Source organism: Theropithecus gelada, chromosome 10 (genome assembly GCF_003255815.1).
Source record: "Theropithecus gelada isolate Dixy chromosome 10, Tgel_1.0, whole genome shotgun sequence".
In the NCBI taxonomy this organism is placed as follows: Eukaryota; Metazoa; Chordata; class Mammalia; order Primates; family Cercopithecidae; genus Theropithecus; species Theropithecus gelada.
Genome location: NC_037678.1, coordinates 11,927,916 through 11,946,798, shown reverse-complemented (window position 1 = coordinate 11,946,798; position 18,883 = coordinate 11,927,916). Strand labels below are relative to the sequence as shown.

Genomic DNA, 18,883 nt, shown 5'->3' with positions numbered 1-18,883 from the left:
CCCAGCTACTCGGGAGGCTGAGGCAGGAGAATGGCGTAAACCCGGGAGGCAGAGCTTGCAGTGAGCTGAGATCCGGCCACTGCACTCCAGCCTGGGTGACAGAGCGAGACTCTGTCTCAAAAAAAAAAAAAAAAAGAAAAAGAAAGAAAGAAAGAGAGAGAGAGAGGAAGGAAGGAAGGAAGGAAGGAAGGAAGGAAAAAGAAAGAAAGAGAAAGGAAGGAGAAAGAAAGAAAGAGAAAAAGAAAGGAAAGAGAAAGAAAGAAAGGAAGGAAGAAAGAGAAAGAAAGAAAGAAAGAGGGAGGGAAGGAAGAAGGAAATAGAAAAGAAAAGAAAAAAAAAGAAAGAGAGATTAAACATACTAATATCCTTTGTGGTGATTGGCAACAGAATAAGTATGTAATTTATAAACAGACACATTTCAATGAGGGTTTGTGATAAAAATTGCACACCAGTAGGATATGTGATTAAAACAGTCTGAACACTGTTGCTCTGGTAGAAGGAATCTAGGTTTTGCAGTGAGGTTGGGCTGGGGTTCCTAGCTCAGCTCAGACACCTGCCAGCCTGTGGCCCTAGGTGAGTTCCTCAGTTTCTCCTGGGGTGTGAAAGGGTGACAGCTGCATTTGCCCCATGGGGTGGCAAAGTCAGGGCAGGCACTGCTTTTTCCTTACCTTGCCACTAAAGCAGTCTCTCTCAGCCCGGATCACATTGCCCACCATGTCACAGAAGTTGACTCCATTCGGAAGCTTGTTTGGCTTGGAGCTGTTAAAGTTGGGATACTGGTACAGCTCCGCCAGCAGATTTTTATCTGCTGTTTTCTGAAGCAAAAGAGCAGAATATGAAAATGAGGTTCACATTTTGACAGTTTGAAACAATAGGCTAGCTTCCCCTCTTTATTATGAAGACAATATAACAATCTTATAGAATGAGAAAATGAGGGGCGTTTAGGATCCTAGGACCCCTTCCAAACTCCTATCTACAGCCTTCCTTCCTCCCTCCCTCCCTCCCTTCCTTCCTTCCTTCCTTCCTTTCTTTTTTTCTTTTTTTGTGAGAAGAAGTTTTGCTCTTGTTGTCCAGACTGGAGTGCAGTACGTGATCTCGGCTTGCTGCAACCTCTGCCTCCTAGTTCAAGCAATTCTCCTGCCTCAGCCTCCTGAGTAGCTGGGATTACAGGCGCCCACCACCACGCCCAGCTAATTTTTTGTATTTTTAGTAGAGACGGGGTTTCACCATGTTGGCCAGGCTGGTCTTGAACTCTTGACCTCAGGTGATCTGCCCGCCTCAGCCTCCCAAAGTGCCGTCTACGTTATTTCTGTTTTCCCTTATAGACTTTGAGCAAATGTATACAAACACAAATATGTAACTTCAATCGTAATATGATTTATATATGATTTGTCTGGCTGACTTTGATAGCTCTAAGAAGTCAAATATATATGTATATGATTTTTATATCCCGCTTTATCTACTTTACTTTAGATTTTCATGTAGTTACGTTGTCTTCAAAATTATCATTTAAGATGATATATCGGCCGGGTGCGGTGGCTCACACCTGTAATCCTAGCATTTTGGGTGGCCGAGGTGGGTGGATCACAAGGTCAGGAGATCGAGACCATCCTGGCCAACATGGTGAAACCCCATCTCTACTAAAAATACAAAAACATTAGCCGGGTGTGGTGGCAGGCACCTGTAGTCCCAGCTACTTGGGAGGCTGAGGCAGGAGAATGGCATGAACCCGGGAGGCGGAGCTTGCAGTGAGGAGAGATAGCGCCACTGCACTCCAGCCTGGGTGACAGAGCAGGACTCCGTCTCAAAAAAAAAAAAAAAAAAAAAAGATGATATATCATGTTAATATGTGCTATAATTTAATTAACTACTCACTGATTACTTTCGGTTACTATTAATATCATCGGTAGCTTGGAGCATGTCATTCCCCTTCCTCTGGGGTTATTTATTTAGTGTGAATTTCTTAAAATGCTAATATTGGATATTACTATCTTTGTGGTTAATATATACCATTAGATGATTTTTAGGATAAAACTAAAACATGATGACTATAAAAAATGTAAAAATATGTAAAAGAGGAAACTTCTGACACCCAAAGGAGCCCACTGAAACATCTGGATGGCCCAGATGACTTCCTAACTGGGCTCTGGCCATGGACAATGGAAGAACAGTTAATGATTTGCGGCACTGACTCTGAGTCAGATGACTGGAGTCAGGTGGCAGCTCTGCCATGTGCTGACTGAGCCACCTTTGCAGGACACTTAGCTCAGCCACCACCAATGGATTGTATGACAGCTCCAATGCAGACTCACATCCCCCTTAGGCCTTGTGCTGTTTTGGCATTTCCTAGGCCAAAAGGTGTAAGAAGGATATGAACAACATACTGTTTCAGATTCCCCAGCATTTAAAGGTTTGGATACTTAAGACCTAGGTGGTGTAAAGAACAAGCTAAGGGCCGGGCACGGTGGTTCATGCCTGTAATCCCAGCACTCTCGGAGGCTGGGCTGGACAGATCACCTGAGGTCAAGAGTTCGAGACCAGCCTGGCCAACATGGTGAAACCCCATCTCTACTAAAAATGCAAAGTTAGCCAGGTATGGTGATGCATGTCTGTAATCCCAGCTACTTGGGAGGCCGAGGCAGGAGAATCACTCGAACCCTGGGGGCAGAGGTTGCAGTGAGCTGAGATCATGCCACTGCACTCCAGCCCTTCAGCCTGGGTGACAGAGAGACCCCATCTCAAAAAAAAAAAAAAAAAAAAAAAGAGAAAAAAGAAAAAAAGAAGCCAAGGAGGATCTGAACTGGGGGGCTGTGCAGTGGGGCCAGATCGCTGCAGGGGAGGCAGTGGAGAGAGCCTGTCTCAAGTCAGAGGACTGGGCAGGAAGGGGGGCTTGCCATCAGTGAGCTGCATGACCCTGTGACAAGTCACCTTACTGCTCCTGAATCTCAGCTTCCTGAGGTATCCACAGTAAGTCTGCAGTGGCAGAACTAGCATGGGGTGTGACTCAGAAGAGTCGCACAGGGGCCTGCAGTGTGGACAGCCCTTTGGAGCTGCGTGGCACTGTGGCTCTGGATTAGACCTGAACATCTCTGAGTGAAGACACCTTCTAAGTTCTAAAAATAAGCAGACACATGACCTCTGTCACACTCCATATTCTGAGGCTGGGGTCAGCTCTGCCCTTTTGAGGGTGTTATGAGAAATTCTAGATTTAGGAACTCTGTGATTTTCCTTCATAATCACTACCCAGGCACCAAGTATTCTCCTCCCCAGGAATAAAATCTTTATTTCATACCTAGCAGAAGCCAGTCAGAAACAGACCCAGCAGTAGATCCCTTACCCTTTTTATAACAGAAGATCTGGCATGTCTGAGTTCTGAGCCTTTGCAGGAATACTGAGATTTTCTTTGTCTCTTGACTGCAGAAAAATGGAGAAAGAGATAAATGAGGAACCACAGGGTCTGTCCACAGCTGTGCAGTGCTTACAGCTGTGCTTTTTCTTCCACCTGAGCTGCCAGAGGACACTCCCACTACTAGTATCATAGATCCCAACTGTGTTGCTGACTTATCTGATTAGACCACTTGATCCAGAGAAGCAGCAAGGAGGAGCAGACAGACTGTGACTTTAGGTAAGTTACTCCCCTCCCTCCAACGCTATTTCCTCGTTTATAAAATATATTAAATGGTACCTACCTCCCAGGTGTTATAAAAATTTAACAAGGGACCAGGTGCAGTGGCTCACACCTGTAATCCCAGCGCTTTGAGAGGCTGAGGTGGGCGGATCACTTGAGGCCAGGAGTTAGAGACCAGCCTGGCCAACATGGTGAAACCCCGTCTCTACTAAAATACAAAAATTAGCTGGGCATGGTGGCGAGCCCCTGTAATCCCAGCTACTCAGGAGGCTGAGGCAGGAAAATTGCTTGAACCCGGGAGGCGGAGGTTGCAGTGAGCCGAGATTACACCACTGCATTCCAGCCTGGGTGACAGAGTGAGGCTCCATCTCAAAAAACAAAAAATAAAAAAAAACAAGGGAATGTGGATAAAAGCACCTGGTGTCACATGTAGGTGGTCTCTGAATGGTACTGTCCCTCCCTCCTTCCTTGCCCAATGTCAAAAAGTCAGGTTTAAGGCTCCTTCAGAAGATAGAAACATCCTCATCTGAAACTTGGGATTCCTACTCAGTTGCATTTTAGATACTAAAAAAAAAAAAAAACAAACCCCATGAAAACAGCATCAAGGCTAAGGGAAAGGTTTTTGCCTTTGTCTCCTGGACTGCTGCGAGTTTTCTCTCTTAAAGCCTTCTTCTCCAACTCAAATCTCTCAATTGCCTTCAAAAACCAAGAAAAAGAGGGGCATTAGGGATTAATGCAAATCCTGGAGAAGGGTGGGGTTAGGGACTGGGCCTTTTCTCTCGTTGGTACACAAAAGACCTGGAGCAAAGTTTGTGGCCAGTGCCTTGTCTTTCTCCAGGTGGTAGGTCCTGGTGGCCTCAATGTCACTGACATCATCCCCCAGAGTGTCCCCACTGTCTCACGCTGCCCCTTCTTCTAGGAGTATGTGATTTAGAGCAGGAATTAGAAATTAAACAGGTGATTGTTTAATCTCTTTGTAAAAGGGAGATAATAATATCTAATTAATATCTAATAATATCTATCTTCCAGGGCAAGTAAGACCATTGGGTACCGTCCAGCCCACCTGGCCACCTTCTGACTGTGGCTATACGAGTGAGCCAGCCGCTGGCTCATCCAGTGGACAGGCCATCTGAGTCCTGATCCACAGAAGCCTGAACAATACACCTTATGGTAAGCTTTAAGGTGGGGTGGTTTGTAGCACAGCAATGGATCTTTGAAGCAGGTGTGATTCTGCACGCAAGGCTCCAGCAATTGCCCCAACCTTTATCCAGTCTCCAGTGATGAATTTCTTTTTCCCCTTTTTTTTTTTTTTGAGACAGAGTCTTGCTCTGTCACGCAGGCTGGAGTGCAGTGGCGCGATCTCAGCTCACTGCAAGCTCCGCCTCCCGGATTCACGCCATTCTCCTGCCTCAGCCTCCTGAGTCGCTGGGACTGCAGGTGCCCGCCACCGCGCCCGGCTAATTTTTTGTATTTTTAGTGGAGACAGTGTTTCACCAGTGTTAGCCAGGATGGTCTCGATCTCTTGACCTTGTGATTCGCCCGCCTCGGCCTCCCAAAGTTCTGGGATTACAGGTGTGAGCCACTGAGCCCAGCCTCTTCCAGAGTTCTTATAACGGTCAAAAATAAAGTGTTTAATGTATTTTAAAACACTGACAAAGAGGCTATCAGATAGGAGCTGCTCAATAAGGGGTATTTATTATCTACCTTTGACCTCTCAAGAGAGACTTCTCTTCACCTCTGACTCCTCCCCACCCCCATCCTCCTACCCCTTGAAAAGCAAGAAAGAAAAATGAATGCTAGTGACCCAAGTTGCACTGACTGTCAACCAAGAGTCCAGCAATGAGCTTGGGTAACAAAGTTAACGAACAACTATGAGTCTGTGTTTTTGCCCTCAAGGGACTTACACTCTATTTGGACAGCCAAATCAGCACTCATGGAACAATTACATGCTAAACTGCAGTGATTACGAATCAAAAAAGTGAGGTCAATGTGGGCCAGAGCAGTCACAGCCAAATGTCCAGAAGAGGCGGATATGAGTGTTGGTGGCATCAGGCTCCAACTTTCCCCAGCTTGATAACTGGGAAATACCTCTCCAGGCCTCCCCCATCTTTCCCTCGCATGAGCCCTCCCTGGTCTGCATGAGTGAAAGGTACTGGGCATGTGTGCAGGGGTGTGTGTATGTGTGTGCCAGGGGTTGGGGTGCCATCACAGGCGTTAGTCTATGTATTAACATTGTTGCTCCAATTAAGTCAGTTGAAGTTTAAGGCATGAGGAATGAATTGGATGGGTATGAGTCACTGTAGCAATATAGCAATGCCTCTGATCTTTACCAATGTCATTGTAGCAGACACTGTATGGCCTGGAAGGATGGATAAGATTTGCACAGAAAGAGGGGAGAAAGGATAGTTGAATGTTGAAAGAAGAGCAAGTTTTGGAGGAAAGATGATAAGACCAGCATTAGGCTGAGTTTACCTTTGAGATGACTTCAGGGCCTACAAGTAGCGCCATTCTCCAGGAAGGCAACTCCCAAACCGGACCAATGACCAGCATTTCGGGGAAGTATTCAAATACACAGATTCCCCGGCCTTCACATTAGAGATGCTTATTTCCTAGATCTGCATTGTGTCCTGAATTTTTAATGCATTTATAGTGGCTCCTGAATAAAAAAATTAGCCGGGCGTGGTGGCACGTGCCTATAATCCCACTACTCGGGAGGCTAAGGCAGGAGAATTGCTTGAACCCGGGAGGCGGAGGTTACTGTGGGCCGAGATCGCACCATTGCACTACAGCCTGGGTGACAAGAGTGAAACTCCATCTCAAAAAAAAAAAAAAAAAAAAAAAGAGCCGGGCGCGGTGGCTCACGCCTGTAATCCCAGCAGTTTGGGAGGCCAAGGTGGGCAGATGACGAGGTCAGGAGATTGACACCATCCTGGCCAACATGGTGAAACCCCATCTCTACTAAAAATGCAAAAAATTAGCTGGGCGTGGTGGCGGGCGCCTGTAGTCCCAGCTACTTGGGAGGTTGAGGAAGGAGAATAGCGGGAACCCGGGAGGCGGAGCTTGCAGTGCGCCGAGATCGCCACACTGCACTCCAGCCTGGGCGACAGAGCAAGACTCCGTCTCAAAAAGAAAAAAAAAAAGAAAAAAAAAAGAAAAGAAAAAGAAAGAAAAGAAAAACCTGCGGGCGAACTCGCCTGCAGCTCACTGGATCTCTCAAAGAGTAAATCTTCATCATTGTAATCCTCTGCCTCACACCACTATGAGCAAGTGAGCTGTAAGGGACCATCCAGTCTGAGCAGCATGGGAAACTGACCCCAAAACAATGTACCCAGCACCATCCAGGAGCAGGTCTTCAGTAGCGACCTGTTGGTTGGCTGACATTTCTTTGTTGTCCTCATTTTTAAATCTCTATCTCCATATCTTAGAGATCTTTAGATTTATGCCTCAGATTTCTTAAGTGCAGTTAAAAATAAGAAACAAATATACACCATTGCCAAAATCCAAAATAGCCAAAAAGACACTTACAGATGATTCATGCCCATGTTCTTCCATCTTGTGGGAGCTGTGCTACACAACAGCTACTTGCTTAACATTTAGCACTCCTGCCTCTCAAAAAGATATGTGTGTGTGTGTGTGCGTGTGTGTGTGGGTGTGTTTGAGAATTATTGAAGGGTTTGTATTTTTTCCCAATAAAAATGTACCAAAATTAACTTTCAGACTTCTCATTTCAGGTCCACACGTAAGGATCTCGTAAGTCACCATTCCGTCCCTATAATAAGTAAAGGTGAATAAACTGAAAAATTAACAACTCTTATATCTATCAGAGAAGTGAGGTCACAGGGCAAACTACTGCCTGAAAACTGAAGACAGGCAGGTAGATACAGAGAATCACAGCCGGCAGGAGGATAAACCCATGGGCAGAAACCTCCATGGGAACCAGTAGCAAAGCCACAACTGTCATAAGTGAATTCTGGAGGCTCCATGTAGACACCCTGAGAGGTAAAAACTACAGCGATCACACAAATGAACTCAAAATAGATCAAAATCAAATGTAAACATAAAACTATAAAACTTCCAGAAGACAACAGGAGAAAACCTAGGTGACCTTGGGTTTGGTCATGACTTTTTAGATATGACACAGAAGGTACAATCCATGAAGGAATTGATAAGCTAAATTTCGTAAAATTGCAAATTTCTGCTCTGTGAAAAGACACTGTCAAGAGAATGAAGTGACAAGTCACATACTAGGAGAAAATATCTGCAAAAAAAAAAAAATTCAACAAAAGGCTGTTATCCAAAATACCCAAAATATTCAAAGAGGTTGGGCATGGTGGCTCATGCCTGTAATCCCAGCAGTTTGGGAGGCCGATGTGGGCAGATCACTTGAGGTCAAGAGATCGAGACAATCCTGGCCAACATGGTGAAACCCCATCTCTACTAAAAAATACAAAAATTAGCTGGGCATGGTGGCGGGCACCTGTAGTCCCAGCTGCTCGGGAGGCTGAAGCAGGAAAATTGCTTGAACCCAGGAGGCGGAGGTTGCCGTGAACCGAGATCACACCACTGCACTCCAGCCTGGCGACAGAGCGAGACTCCATCTCAAAAAAATAAAAAATAAAAAATAAAAGTTCATTCATTTTTTAAAAAATTAACGTTGAGTGCTCAATTGTGTAAACACATTTTCAAATAAATAGAGAGGCCCCAGGGCACTATGACGCCTTGATGATCCCCAGGGCCCACCCCATCAGAAGCTTCGTCTCAGCTCCAGCACAGGTAACTCACCAGGCTGTTGGCCGATGGCTCGGTACGCAGATTTATGTCAGCAATCTTTTGGTTCACCTGGTGCATAGAGCCAATAAGGCACGCTGGGAGGTGAGTCTGCTAAGGAAACTCAGGGTGATGATGACACACAGAACAGGATGGGGCTTGTCTGGTGAGAAGGGCAGCCCCTGTCTACACAGCCTCTCTCCTTAATTTTTTTTTTTGCAAACATTCACATTTTTCACATTTCTTTCTTCCTTTTTTTTTTTTGAGACAGGGCCTCGCTCTGTTGCCCATGCTGGATTGCAGTGGTGCAATCATGGCTCACTGCAGCAGACCTCCTGGGCTCAATCGATCCTCCCACCTTAGCCTCCCAAGTAGCTGGGACTACTGGCACACACTACCATGCCTTACTTATTTTTAAAATTTCCTGTAGAGATGCAGTTTCGCCATGTTTCCCAGGCTGATCTCAAACTCCTCGGCTCAAGTGATCCACCCACCTCAGCCTCCCAAAGTGCTGGGATCACAGCATGAGCCACCGCACCCAGCCCATATTTCTTTATCTTGTTTTATTTATTTATTTATTTTTTTTTTTTTAAATTTTTTTTTTTTGAGACGGAGTCTCGCTCTGTCGCCCAGGCTGGAGTGCAGTGGCCGGATCTCAGCTCACTGCAAGCTCCGCCTCCCGGGTTCACGCCATTCTCCGGCCTCAGCCTCCCGAGTAGCTGGGACTACAGGCGCCCACCACCTCGCCCGGCTAGTTTTTTTTTTTGTATTTCTTAATAGAGACGGTGTTTCACCCTGTTAGCCAGGATGGTCTCGATCTCCTGACCTCGTGATCCGCCCGTCTCGGCCTCCCAAAGTGCTGGGATTACAGGCTTGAGCCACCGCGCCCGGCCCTTTATCTTGTTTTAAATGAGATACTTTACAAATTATAAATGAGAGTTGACCATATTATAGACACCTTGGAACATACAAAAAGTGAAAAAGAGTCATCCATAATGCCAGCATCCTAACAACTCTGTTAGGACTTGGGAACTTTCCTTCTAATATTTCGTACATACATATTTTTGTCTGTATTTATAATCTCAGTGTAAGCCTGTTTTACTACTCTGACTTCTCTTCCAGTCATTATTATTATTATTATTATTTGAGATGGAGTCTCACTTGCTCTGTCACCCAGGCTGGAGTGCAGTGGTGCGATATCAGCTTACTGCAACCTCTGCCTCCTGGGTTCAAGTGATTCTCCTGCCTCAGTCTCCTGAGTAGCTGGGATTACAGGCGCCCACCATCACGCCTGGCTAATTTTTGTGTTTTTAGTAGAGACAGGGTTTCCCCATGCTGGCCAGGTTGGTCTCAAACTCCTGACCTCAGATGATCCGCCCGCCTCGGCCTCCCAAAGTGCTGGGATTACAGGCGTGAGCCACCACGCCCGGCCACTCTTCCATTCATTATTATGAGTATTTTCCCTTTGGCTAAAGGATCTTCATGATAAGCATTTTAAATGACATTATACTAATCCATGTAGAGGATACACCTTAATATACTTAACTGTTCCTTGGATATTAAAAATTTAAGTTATTTATACTTTTTGGCAATTATAAATAATGCCGGCCGGCACGGTGGCTGACTCCTGTAATCCCAGCACTTTGAGAGGCCGAGGCGGGCAGATCATGAGGTCAGGAGTTTGAGACCAGCCTTGTCAGCATAGTGAAACCCCGTCTCTACTAAAAATAAAAAAAATTAGCTGGGTGTAGTAGCGGGTGCCTGTAATCCCAGCTACTTGGGAGGCTGAGGCAGGAGAATCGCTTGAACCCAGGAGGTGAATGTTGCAGTGAGCCAAGATCGTGCCACGGCACTCCAGCCCATGCAACAGTGTGAGACTCCATCTCAAAAATAAATAAAATAAAACAAAACAATGCTGTGTGTCAGGCTCGGTGGCTCATGCCTGTAATCTCAGCACTTTGGGAGGCTGAGCGGGTGGATCACTTGAGGTCAGGAGTTTGAGACCAGCCTGGCCAACATGGTGAAATACCGTCTCTTCTAAAAATACAAAAATTAGCCGGGCGTGGTGGCACACGCCTATAGTCCCAGCTACTCGGGAGGCTGAGGCAGGAGAATTGCTTGAACCCGGGAGGTGGAGGTTGCAGTGAGCTGAGATCATGCCACTGCACTCCAGCCTGAATGACAAAACAACAACAACAACAAACACAAAACAAAAAACAGAAAATGAAAAATAGATAAAGAATGCTGTGATGCACGTGTGATGTCACATAGAGAGCTGTTTCCATATTTTAGAATATTTCTTTATGAGAGATTTTCAGGTGACAGATGACTGTGTCAAAGGGTATCTCAACCTTATCACTTAAAATCTGTTCAGTTCTATGGCCCCTCTTCCTACCCTCTCAGCTTTTACATTTCTTTCTGTCTTAGCCTCTATTGATCTAGGATATATCCTTTGTAAAACCCCCATAATCCTATCACCCCTCACTGCCTTCACATAAAGCAAGGTTCACTCTTACTTCCATTACCCTCGAGTGTTCTTACAAATCAGAGGATACTTGAAAAAGGAAGACACCAAGAAGGGACATGACAAATCACAGTAGGTGAAATGGACTTGTTAGGTGTGGGATTAAGAAGAAAGCGGGGACATTAGAAAGCAGCCCTGCAAAGTGAAACCCTGAAGCAAATTCTGATGGGATGACACTTTGCCTCATCTTAAGAAGGGCTTCTGAGAGGCACGGAAGGTGAGGGGGGCAGAGTGGTACCTGCAGCTGGGCTGGCAGCATGGCTTGAAGGTAAATGAGTCCCACAGGAGATGGAAAGACCTGGAGTTATTTCCAGCCCGAGAGGGTTATTTGCTGGACAAGCTGTAAGGTCCTCCAGAGATGGAGTTCTGTGACCCTGGAATACAACTCAGGGTCAGAAGCGAGACTAGGATGAACGAAGACAGGGCCAGGGCAAGTATAAGATGCTGGTAGAGCCTGGATGATGCCAGAAGGAGCAGATTTGGGGCCAGGGAGAAGGGCTGGCAGGTGAGAAGAGTCAAGGTCAACCTGATTAAAAAAAAAAAAAAAGGCCGGGCACAGTGGCTCATGCCTGTAATCCCAGCACTTTGGGAGGACGAGGTGGGCAGATCACCTGAGGTCAGGAGTTCGAGACCAAACTGACCAACATGGAGAAATCCTGTCTCTTGTAAAAATACAAAATTAGCCGGGCGTGGTGGCAGGCGCCTGTAATCCCAGCTACTTGAGAGGCTGAGGCAGGAGAATCGCTTGAACCCGGGAGGTAGAGGTTGCAGTGAGCCGAGATCGTGCCACTGCACTCCAGCCTGGGCGACAGAGTAAGACTGTGTCTCAAAAACAAACAAACAAACAAACAAATAAACCCAAGCAAACAAAATATCCAAAGAACTCTTAAAAACTCAACAATAAGAAAATAACCTGATTTAAAAATGGGCTAAAGGTTGGGCGTGGTGGCTCACGCCTGTAATCTCAGCACTTTGGGAGGCTGAGGAGGGTAGATCACCTAAGGTCAGGTCGAGACCAGCCTGACACACATGGTGAAACCCCATCTCTACCAAAAATACAAAAATAAGCCAGACATGGTGGCGGGTACCTATAATCTCGGCTACTCTGGGGTCTGAGGCAGAAGAATCCCTTGAACCTGGGAGGCAGAGGTTGTGGTGAGTCGAGGCTGCGCTACTGCACTCCAGCCTGGGCAACAGAGTGAGACTCCGTCTCAAAAAAAAAAAAAAAGAAGAAAAAGAAAAAGCTGGGTTTCATGCTCATCTGTCTGAGGGTGGAGGGTTGCACCACAACTTCTTAGTTGCTATCAATAACATCTATAATTCTTTGGGAGGTCGAAGGGAAACAAAGCAACCATTTTTTAAAATTAACTTTTAGGCCGGGTGCGGTGGCTCACGCCTGTAATCCCAGCACTTTGGGAGGCCAAGGAGGGCGGATCACGAAGTCAGGAGATCGAGACCATCCTGGCTAACACGGTGAAACCCTGTCTCTACTAAAAATGCAAAAACATTAGCCGGGCGTGGTGGCAGGCACCTGTAACAGTCCCAGCTACTAGGGAGGCTGAGGCAGGAGAATGGCGTAAACCCGGGAGGTGGAGCTTGCAGTGAGCTGAGATTGCGCCATTGCACTCCAGCCTGGGTGACAGAGTGAGACTCCGTCTCAAAAAAATAATAATAATAATAATAATAAAAAAATAATAAAATTAGCTTTTAAAATCTTCTTCCCCATTCTTTCAACAAATACTTCCAGAACTTCTTCCTTTGGGGCTCTTTCTGATTATATTAGTAAAAATACTGGAGTCAAACAATCCTTCACAGTCTCAAATTCTTTTAGAGGATAGGTAGCATTTAAGTAACTGAAAAAAATGTATCTGGCCGGGCGTGGTGGCTCATGCCTGTGATCCCAGCACTTTGGGAGGCCGAGGCAGGTGGATCATTTGAGGTCAGGGGTTCAAGACCAGCCTGGCCAACATGGTGAAACCCCATCTCTATTAAAAATATAAAATATTAGCCAGGTGTGGTGGCAGGCACCTGTAATTCCAGCTACTCAGGAGGCTGAGGCAGGAGAACTGCTTGAACCTGGGAGGTAGAGGTTGCAGTGAGCCGAGATTGTGTCACTGCACTCCAGCCTGAGTAACAGTGTGAAACTCTATCTCACACACACAAAAAAAAGACGAAGAAAGAAAAGAAAAGAAAAAAAATGAATGTATAAGGGACAAACTAATAAGTAATGTGCATTATAGACCTGAGCACTGATTAGATCTCTGTAGCATGACTCAAGTTAGGTGTATTTGGTCTGATTGTAGGCAACACCACCAGAAGGATACAGGGTGGATTGTTCTCTAACTCCTTCCTCACAGTCTTCACCACTGTATCCCGTGCGACAAGCGAGACAGCCATGTGCTCATCCACTGGTATCATCGGTAGGGCGGTGAGGTTGATGACCTCCATCTTCCTGAAGTGATCCATTGTCCAATTTCTTGTAAATGGACAAACAAAAATCTTCTACTTTTAAGAGCCTCTCATTTCCCACTCCAGTCTTGTCCTTTGTTTAATCAGTCTCCTGGAAATCATAAACGGCATAGAGCCAGCTCAGAAAACACAAGAGGAAGAGCCCAGCCACGTTCACCGGCTACGCAGGGTTGATGGTGAAGCACATGTCCCATGCCTGCACGGGAATGAAAGGGTTCTGTCTGAGAAGCCCATTCTTAAATGAAGATTTCAAGGTATGTGGACTTGTTCTTCCAATGTCTGATGCCCGACTCTCCCTCTGCCTCTCCCCCATGATGAAAATTGTTCTAGTCTTAAAAATAAGGAGACTAGAATGCCGAAAAGACCAGGGCTCCAGACTACTCCAGACCACTTAGCAAGTCAGTTCCCAAGCTAGAAATGAAATCAGATCTCTTTGTTTCTCTGAGTCCCAACTCTAAAAGAGACTTGGATTAGGTGACCCCAAGGCTCTCTCCAGCTTTCCGATGCTGTGGTTCTAGAATAAGGGGTCCATCTCCTCAGCACAAGGCTCCTGATCAACCTGAGGCTTTCTGCTCCCTCTCAGAAAACTAGCCCTAACCCTACTCTTCCTCCTTGGCTCTGGAACACTCTGGCCTGCCAGCTCTCCTGGGTCCTTGTTTGTTGGCCAGGAGCCCATTACTACCATTTGTGGGCCCTCTATGTCCAGAGTCTAGTGTGACAGGCCTCGTTATAATAGAGCAAAAGACTTCGATCTGGCCCTCCAGAAGCTCATACATAACGGAAGGACAGAGAAAACGTTGAGTTTGGTGGAAAAATTAACTCAAGTACCCTTTCACCATACTCTCTTTCCCTCTCCTCTGGTTCAGGCCTTTGCTCCATCCTCTTCTCCACAGACATGCATCTTACACACCTGACCCACAGAACTTCTTCCTGGTCCCTGACCACACCATGTCTTCCTACCTCTGTGCCTTTCCAGATGTGGTTCTCTCTGTTGGACTATGCCCAGGTGACACATCTGTGGAAACCTTCTCAAATAATTCCAAGCCTTTAGCACCATGCCTCCTCTGCAAAGCCCCAGCGTTCTGCATTCATCTATTACAGGACTCACAATAGTGAACTTGAATGATTTGCTTCTACTGCTTTCTCCATTAGGCAAATTATGGATTAACTGTGATTCCTTTTAGACTTACCACAGTTTTTTGTTGTTGTTGTTTTTCGTTTTTTTTTTTTTTTTTTTTGAGACAAGGTCTCGCACTGTCACCCAGACTGGAGTGCAGTGGCGCGATCTCGGCTCACTCACTGCAGCCTTGACCTCCTGGACTCAAGCCTCCCTTGTAGCTGCGACTACAGCTACCTGCCATCACACCTGCCTAATTTTTGTATTTTTAGTAGAGATGGGGTTTCACCATTTTGGCCAGGCTGGTCTCGAACTCCTGACCTCAGGTGATCCACCTACCTTGGCCTCTCAAAGTGCTGGGATTACAGGCGTGAACCACCGCTCCCAGCCCCTTCTGTATATTTCTTTTTTTTTTTTTTTTTTTTTTTTTTTTTTTTTTTTTTTTTTTGAGACGGAGTCTCGCTCTGTCGCCCGGGCTGGAGTGCAGTGGCCGGATCTCAGCTCACTGCAAGCTCCGCCTCCCGGGTTCACGCCATTCTCCTGCCTCAGCCTCCCGAGTAGCTGGGACTACAGGCGCCCGCCACCTCGCCCAGCTAGTTTTTGTATTTTTTAGTAGAGACGGGGTTTCACCGTGTTAGCCAGGATGGTGTCGATCTCTTGACCTCGTGATCCGCCCGTCTCGGCCTCCCAAAGTGCTGGGATTACAGGCTTGAGCCACCGCGCCCGGCCAATTGCCCCTTCTGAATATTTCATACCATTTTAGGTATTCTCTGAAACACGGTAAGTTTATACTGCCATTACCTGGGAAGGATAAAAGGAGAGGGAAGAAACCTAGCTTCATTAAATATCTACCCTGTGGCAAATATCTACTATGCTATGTGCTGGAGGCAGATGAGTGGAAGAGTAAGAAACCTTCTGCCCTCATGGATCACACATTCTGGCAGTCAAGATTCAAATGCCTTGTTTAAAGTTAACGTACTTGGGCTGGGCACAGTGGCTCACGCCTGTAATCCCAGTACTTTCAGAGGCCGAGGTGGGCAAATCATGAGGTCAGGAGTTCGAGACCAGCCTGGCCAACAGGGTGAAACCCCAACTCTACTAAAAATACAAAAATGAGCTGGACATGGTGGCAGGCACCTGGAATCCCAGCTACTCGGGAGGCTGAGGCAGGAGAATCACTTGAACCCGGGAGGTGGAGGTTGCAGTGAGCCAACATCACGTCATTGCACTCCAGCCTGAAAGACAGAGCGAGAACCTGTCTCTAAATAAATAAATAAATAAAGTTAACATATTTGATGCTTTTCAGAATAGGGGACATGAAAAAAAGAAAAAGAAAATCACAAAAAAGTTAATATATTTGAGCATATAAAAACAATTCTGACTTTAGCATCTGACAGACTTTTTAGTATAACCTTCTGTCATACAATCAGGGTCCCCAACCCTGGGGCCATGGATGGGTGTAGGTCTGTGGCCTGTTAGGAACCAGGCACAGCAGGAGGTGAGTGGCAGGTGAGAGAAGCTTTGTCTGTATTTACAGCCACCCCCCATTCCTCACATGACCGCCTGAGCTCTGCCTCCTGTCAGACGAGCTTCAACATCAGATTCTCACAGGAGTGCAAACCCTATTATGAACTGTGCATGCGAGCGACCTAGGTTGTGTGCTTCTTATGAGAATCTAATGCCTGATGATCTGTCACTGTCTCTCAGCACTCCCAGATAGACTGTCTAGTTGCAGGAAACCAAGCTCACGGCTCCCACTGATTCTACAATATAGTGAGTTATAGAATTATTTTATTATATTGCAATAATAGTAGAAATTGTAATAATAGTAGAAATAAAGTGCACAATGAATGCAATGCTCTTTTTTTTTTTGAGACAGAGTTTCACTCTTGTTGCTGGAATGCAATGGCACAATCTTGGCTCAGTGTAAACTCTGCTTCCCGGGTTCAATTGATTCTCCTGCCTCAGCCTCTCAAGTAGCTGGGATTACAAGTGCATGCCACCACGCCTGGCTAAGTTTTGTATTTTTAGTAGAGACGGGGTTTCACCATGTTGGTCAGGCTGGTCTCAAACTCCTGACCTCGTGATCTGCCCGCCTCAGCCTCCCAAAGTGCTGGGATTACAGGCGTGAGCCACCGCACCCAGCCTGTAATGCTCTTGAATCATCCCAAAACCATCCCCTCACCCCAGGTCTGTGTAAAAATTGTCTTCAGTGAAACTGGTCCCTGAAGCCAAAAAGGTTGGGCACTGTGGATGACATGACTATTTACTGAGTACCTACCATAAGCTAGCAGCATGCTCATACTCGGGATAGGAAAGTGAACTAAACCAGACTTGATCTCTGCCCTAAAGGGGCTTACATCTACTGGAGGAGACAGGACAACCAGACAATTACCTAAATCATAAATATAAGTTATAACTGTCATCACTGCTTCAAAGGGAACAGCACTGTGAGATGATATAATAGTGTGTTTTGACCATACAAGGAGGTTAAAACCCCGTCTCTACTAAAAATACAAAAACTAGCTGGGTGTGGTGGTGGGTGCCTGTAGTCCCAGCTACTCTGGAGGCTGAGGCAGGAGAATTGCTTGAACCCAGGAGGCGGAGCTTGCAGTGAGCTGAGATTGCACCACTGCACTCCAGCCTAGGTGAGAGTGTGAGACTCCATCTAAAAAATAAATAAATAAATAAATAAATAAATAAATAAAAATACCAAAAAAAAAAAAAAAAATTAGCCAAGTGTGGTGGCGGGTCCCTGTAGTCCCAGCTACTCGGGAGGCTGAGGCAGAAGAATGGCATGAACCAGGGAGGCAGAGGTTGCACTGAGCCAAGATCGCGCCACTCCAGCCTGGGCGATAGAGCAAGACTCCGTCTCAAAAAAAAAAAAAAGGAAAAATTTTTTAAAGCAATAAAAGAATGGCTACTCCATAGATAGAACAGCCAAGAGTAAAATTTTAATTTTAATTAATTCAAATTTTGGCTGGGCGCAGTGGCTTGCACCTGTAATACCAGCACTTTGGGAAGCTGAGTCAAGCAGATCACCTGAGGTCAGGAGTTCGAGACCAGCCTGGCCAACATGGTGAAACCCCCGTCTCTACTAAAAATACAAAAAATTAGCTGGGAGTGGTGGCGGGCACCTGTAATCCCAGCTACTCGGGAGGTTAAGACAGCAGAATCGCTTGAACCCGAGAGACCGAGATTACGCCACTGCACCCCAGCCTGTACAACAGAGTGAGATTCCGTCTTAAAAAATAAATAAATAAATTTTGAAATGGAAGCAGTATAAATTTAGAAAAACTGATTATATCTTGAAATAGTAATGTTTTAGACAAATGGAGTTAAAACATTACTCAAATTAATTTCACTTGGCTTTTTTTTTTTTAACTTTTTAAAAAATGAGGCTACTAGAAAATTCCAAATCACATATGTGGCCTGCTTTATGTTTCTATTGTACAATGCTGAGCCAGACTGTGAAGATTTTAGTTCTAGGACATGGAAGTCTCCCCTCTTTTAATGCAGGGTGGTGTAGTTGGAAGAGAACTGCGCTTGGAGCCAAAGATCCCTGGGTCCTGCCCTTCACTGGATGGATGCCTTGGTACACACACTAGGCAGCCAGTAAACTCCTTGAACGGCCTAAGTTTCTTCACTTATGAGATGGAACCAATAACACGCTGTTAGGACTCTAGGAGGCCCGGAGTTGATGGTCCAGTAGTTCTCTGTCCGTTGCCCACAGTGCGACTTTTAAGTAATCCCTGGGCCTCTGCTTCCCTTGCTTGTAGAAGCCGCCATAAGGGCATGGAGAGGGGGCAGACTGCCAGAGGTGGGTCATGGTGCGTCTGTCCGTCCATCTTACCTGAAAACATCGGCGGAATTTGACGAACCCGGGACCGGTCCCGCCACGGGTCCCTCAGTGGATCCCGCAAAGTTCTGGGTGGGCCCCCGACACCCGGTGCCCCAAACTCACAGCAAGGGGTGCCCTTTGCCTTGTGCTGAGGGAGGAGGAGGGGAGTTGGGGAGAGGCCCATTTTGCTACTCTGACTCCAGGCGTTCTCCAGGCAACGCCGACGCGGTCACCACTTTCGCGTTTCCCATAACAATGGAAACGTCGTGAGCCGCCGCGTTGTCCGCTAGACGCCGTTTCCATGGTGACAGCCCCGCCGGGGGCCCAGACCAATGTGTCTGTGGGGAGGGTGAGTGCAGGTCGTGGTCCTAGCCTGTAATGGGAGGCACGAAAAGGACCCTGGAAGACACTGCCTTTGTATAATCCGTTTACTATCCCGAGGTGATTCACGGAGTTTCTGGGGATTCGCGCAGGCTGGCGCTGGGAACCCCCGCGCCGGTGCCCCCTTTCCTCGGTGGTAGAGGCCGGGCGGGGTGG

General features: G+C 46.4%; 1 protein-coding gene across 1 annotated transcript in view; it reads right to left on the bottom strand.

The window, feature by feature from the left end:
• Positions 1–18,878, bottom strand: part of FAM227A (family with sequence similarity 227 member A) — a 73,691-nt gene extending 54,813 nt beyond the window's left edge. Inside the window, exons 1-6 of the mRNA XM_025398675.1 lie at positions 18,359–18,878; positions 13,244–13,479; positions 8,411–8,493; positions 4,255–4,324; positions 3,338–3,414; positions 669–815 (exon numbers count right to left, since the gene is read on the bottom strand). Coding sequence (XP_025254460.1) covers positions 669–815; positions 3,338–3,414; positions 4,255–4,324; positions 8,411–8,493; positions 13,244–13,385 — 519 coding nt within the window. The 5' untranslated portion in view covers positions 13,386–13,479; positions 18,359–18,878. The remainder of the gene's footprint in view (positions 1–668; positions 816–3,337; positions 3,415–4,254; positions 4,325–8,410; positions 8,494–13,243; positions 13,480–18,358) is intronic.
• Between the last annotated feature and the right edge of the window lie 5 nt (positions 18,879–18,883).